Source organism: Entamoeba dispar, genomic scaffold (genome assembly GCF_000209125.1).
Source record: "Entamoeba dispar SAW760 scf_1105229461397 genomic scaffold, whole genome shotgun sequence".
Taxonomy (NCBI): domain Eukaryota; phylum Evosea; order Mastigamoebida; family Endamoebidae; genus Entamoeba; species Entamoeba dispar.
Window position 1 is genome coordinate 1 of NW_001854672.1, and position 2214 is coordinate 2214.

A 2214-nucleotide genomic window follows, 5' to 3' on the forward strand; every position below is an offset into this window, starting at 1 on the left:
ACCTTATTCTTATTTTTTACTTTTTACTTTTTACTTTTTATTTCTTCTATGTATATATATATATTATATATGTACTTATGTACTTCTTATTCTTTTATGTATATATGTACTTATGTATATATTTATATATTTATATATGTATATATTTATATATGTATATATGTATATATGTACCCTCTTATTATGTTTATCCTATTATTACCCTTCTTATTACTCCTTATAACTTTATCCTATTATTACCTATTCAACTTATGCTTATCATATTTACTTTATCATATCTACTTTATTATTTCTACTTTATCATTTCTGCTTATCATATCTACTTTATCATTTCTGCTTATCATATCTACTTTAACATTTCTGCTTAACTTCTGCTTAACTTATGCTTACTGAAAGCTTCCGTGGCTCAGTCGGCAGAGCGAACGGCTGTTAACCGTTAGGTCCTTGGTTCGATCCCAAGCGGAAGCGTCTTTTTTACTATTATTATTAACCTTTATGCTACTATTATTATTATTATCATCTTATTCACTTATTATTATATTATTATATTATATTATTATGTTCTTTTTTTATTCCCTTATTCCCTTATTCTTTCTCTTTAGTAGATATATTCTTATATTTCTATTTCTATTTATTATACTTATACATGTATATATGTATATATCTTTTTATACTTCCTTAGTATTTTACTTAGTATTTTACTTCCTATATCCTTATTAGATGTACCTACTTTATACTATTACCTATATGCTATTCTTATCCCTTTATACTATACTATTCTATTCCTCTTATACTATTCTTATCCCTTTATACCTTTATATTCTTATACTTTTATACTTTTATACTTTTATACCTATAACCATTTATACCTTTATACCTTTATACCTTTATACCTTTATACTTTATACTATTTCCTCTTATACCACCTATTCTTATTATAAAAATACGCCCCCCGTGGGGCTCGAACCCACGACCGCGCGGTTAAGAGCCGCGCGCTCTACCGACTGAGCTAGGAAGGCTCACAGATTATTAGTATTCTTGACTTCTAGACTATGACTATATTTATATATATTTTTATATTTATTTAAATTTTATTTTATTATTTATGTTTATTTTATATATGTAATGACTTATTATATTTATTCCTTTTTATTTCTATATTTCTTTATATATTATATATTACTTATTACTTATTACTTATTACTTATTTTATACCTATTATATATAGACTATCTTTACTATACCTTATTCTTATTTTTACTTTTACTTTTACTTTTATTTCTTCTATGTATATATATATATTATATATGTACTTATGTACTTCTTATTCTTTTATGTATATATGTACTTATGTATATATTTATATATTTATATATGTATATATTTATATATGTATATATGTATATATGTACCCTCTTATTATGTTTATCCTATTATTACCCTTCTTATTACTCCTTATAACTTTATCCTATTATTACCTATTCAACTTATGCTTATCATATTTACTTTATCATATCTACTTTATTATTTCTACTTTATCATTTCTGCTTATCATATCTACTTTATCATTTCTGCTTATCATATCTACTTTAACATTTCTGCTTAACTTCTGCTTAACTTATGCTTACTGAAAGCTTCCGTGGCTCAGTCGGCAGAGCGAACGGCTGTTAACCGTTAGGTCCTTGGTTCGATCCCAAGCGGAAGCGTCTTTTTTACTATTATTATTAACCTTTATGCTACTATTATTATTATTATCATCTTATTCACTTATTATTATATTATTATATTATATTATTATGTTCTTTTTTTATTCCCTTATTCCCTTATTCTTTCTCTTTAGTAGATATATTCTTATATTTCTATTTCTATTTATTATACTTATACATGTATATATGTATATATCTTTTTATACTTCCTTAGTATTTTACTTAGTATTTTACTTCCTATATCCTTATTAGATGTACCTACTTTATACTATTACCTATATGCTATTCTTATCCCTTTATACTATACTATTCTATTCCTCTTATACTATTCTTATCCCTTTATACCTTTATATTCTTATACTTTTATACTTTTATACTTTTATACCTATAACCATTTATACCTTTATACCTTTATACCTTTATACCTTTATACTTTATACTATTTCCTCTTATACCACCTATTCTTATTATAAAAATACGCCCCCCGTGGGGCTCGAACCCACGACCG

At 24.7% G+C, this 2214-nt stretch overlaps 3 protein-coding genes across 3 annotated transcripts, besides 10 other annotated features; all 3 read left to right on the top strand.

Annotated features, from left to right (window-relative positions):
• Positions 1-47: 47 nt before the first annotated feature.
• Positions 48-173: a microsatellite.
• A 301-nt stretch (positions 174-474) lies between these two features.
• Positions 475-560: a microsatellite.
• EDI_095400 (uncharacterized protein) lies at positions 559-941 on the top strand (the record flags this gene model as incomplete). The annotated part of the gene is made up of 2 exons (XM_001738470.1): positions 559-656; positions 683-941. The coding sequence occupies 2 exons, from the start codon at positions 559-561 to the stop codon at positions 939-941; spliced, it is 357 nt and encodes a 118-aa protein (XP_001738522.1).
• Positions 562-704: a microsatellite.
• Positions 603-673: a microsatellite.
• Positions 942-1059: 118 nt separating the features above from the next.
• Positions 1060-1210: a microsatellite.
• EDI_095410 (uncharacterized protein) lies at positions 1106-1631 on the top strand (the record flags this gene model as incomplete). The annotated part of the gene is made up of 2 exons (XM_001738471.1): positions 1106-1122; positions 1229-1631. The coding sequence occupies 2 exons, from the start codon at positions 1106-1108 to the stop codon at positions 1629-1631; spliced, it is 420 nt and encodes a 139-aa protein (XP_001738523.1).
• Positions 1246-1281: a microsatellite.
• Positions 1286-1411: a microsatellite.
• Positions 1632-1712: 81 nt separating the features above from the next.
• Positions 1713-1798: a microsatellite.
• Positions 1797-2179, top strand: EDI_095420 (uncharacterized protein; the record flags this gene model as incomplete). The annotated part of the gene is made up of 2 exons (XM_001738472.1): positions 1797-1894; positions 1921-2179. The coding sequence occupies 2 exons, from the start codon at positions 1797-1799 to the stop codon at positions 2177-2179; spliced, it is 357 nt and encodes a 118-aa protein (XP_001738524.1).
• Positions 1800-1942: a microsatellite.
• Positions 1841-1911: a microsatellite.
• Positions 2180-2214: the final 35 nt, after the last annotated feature.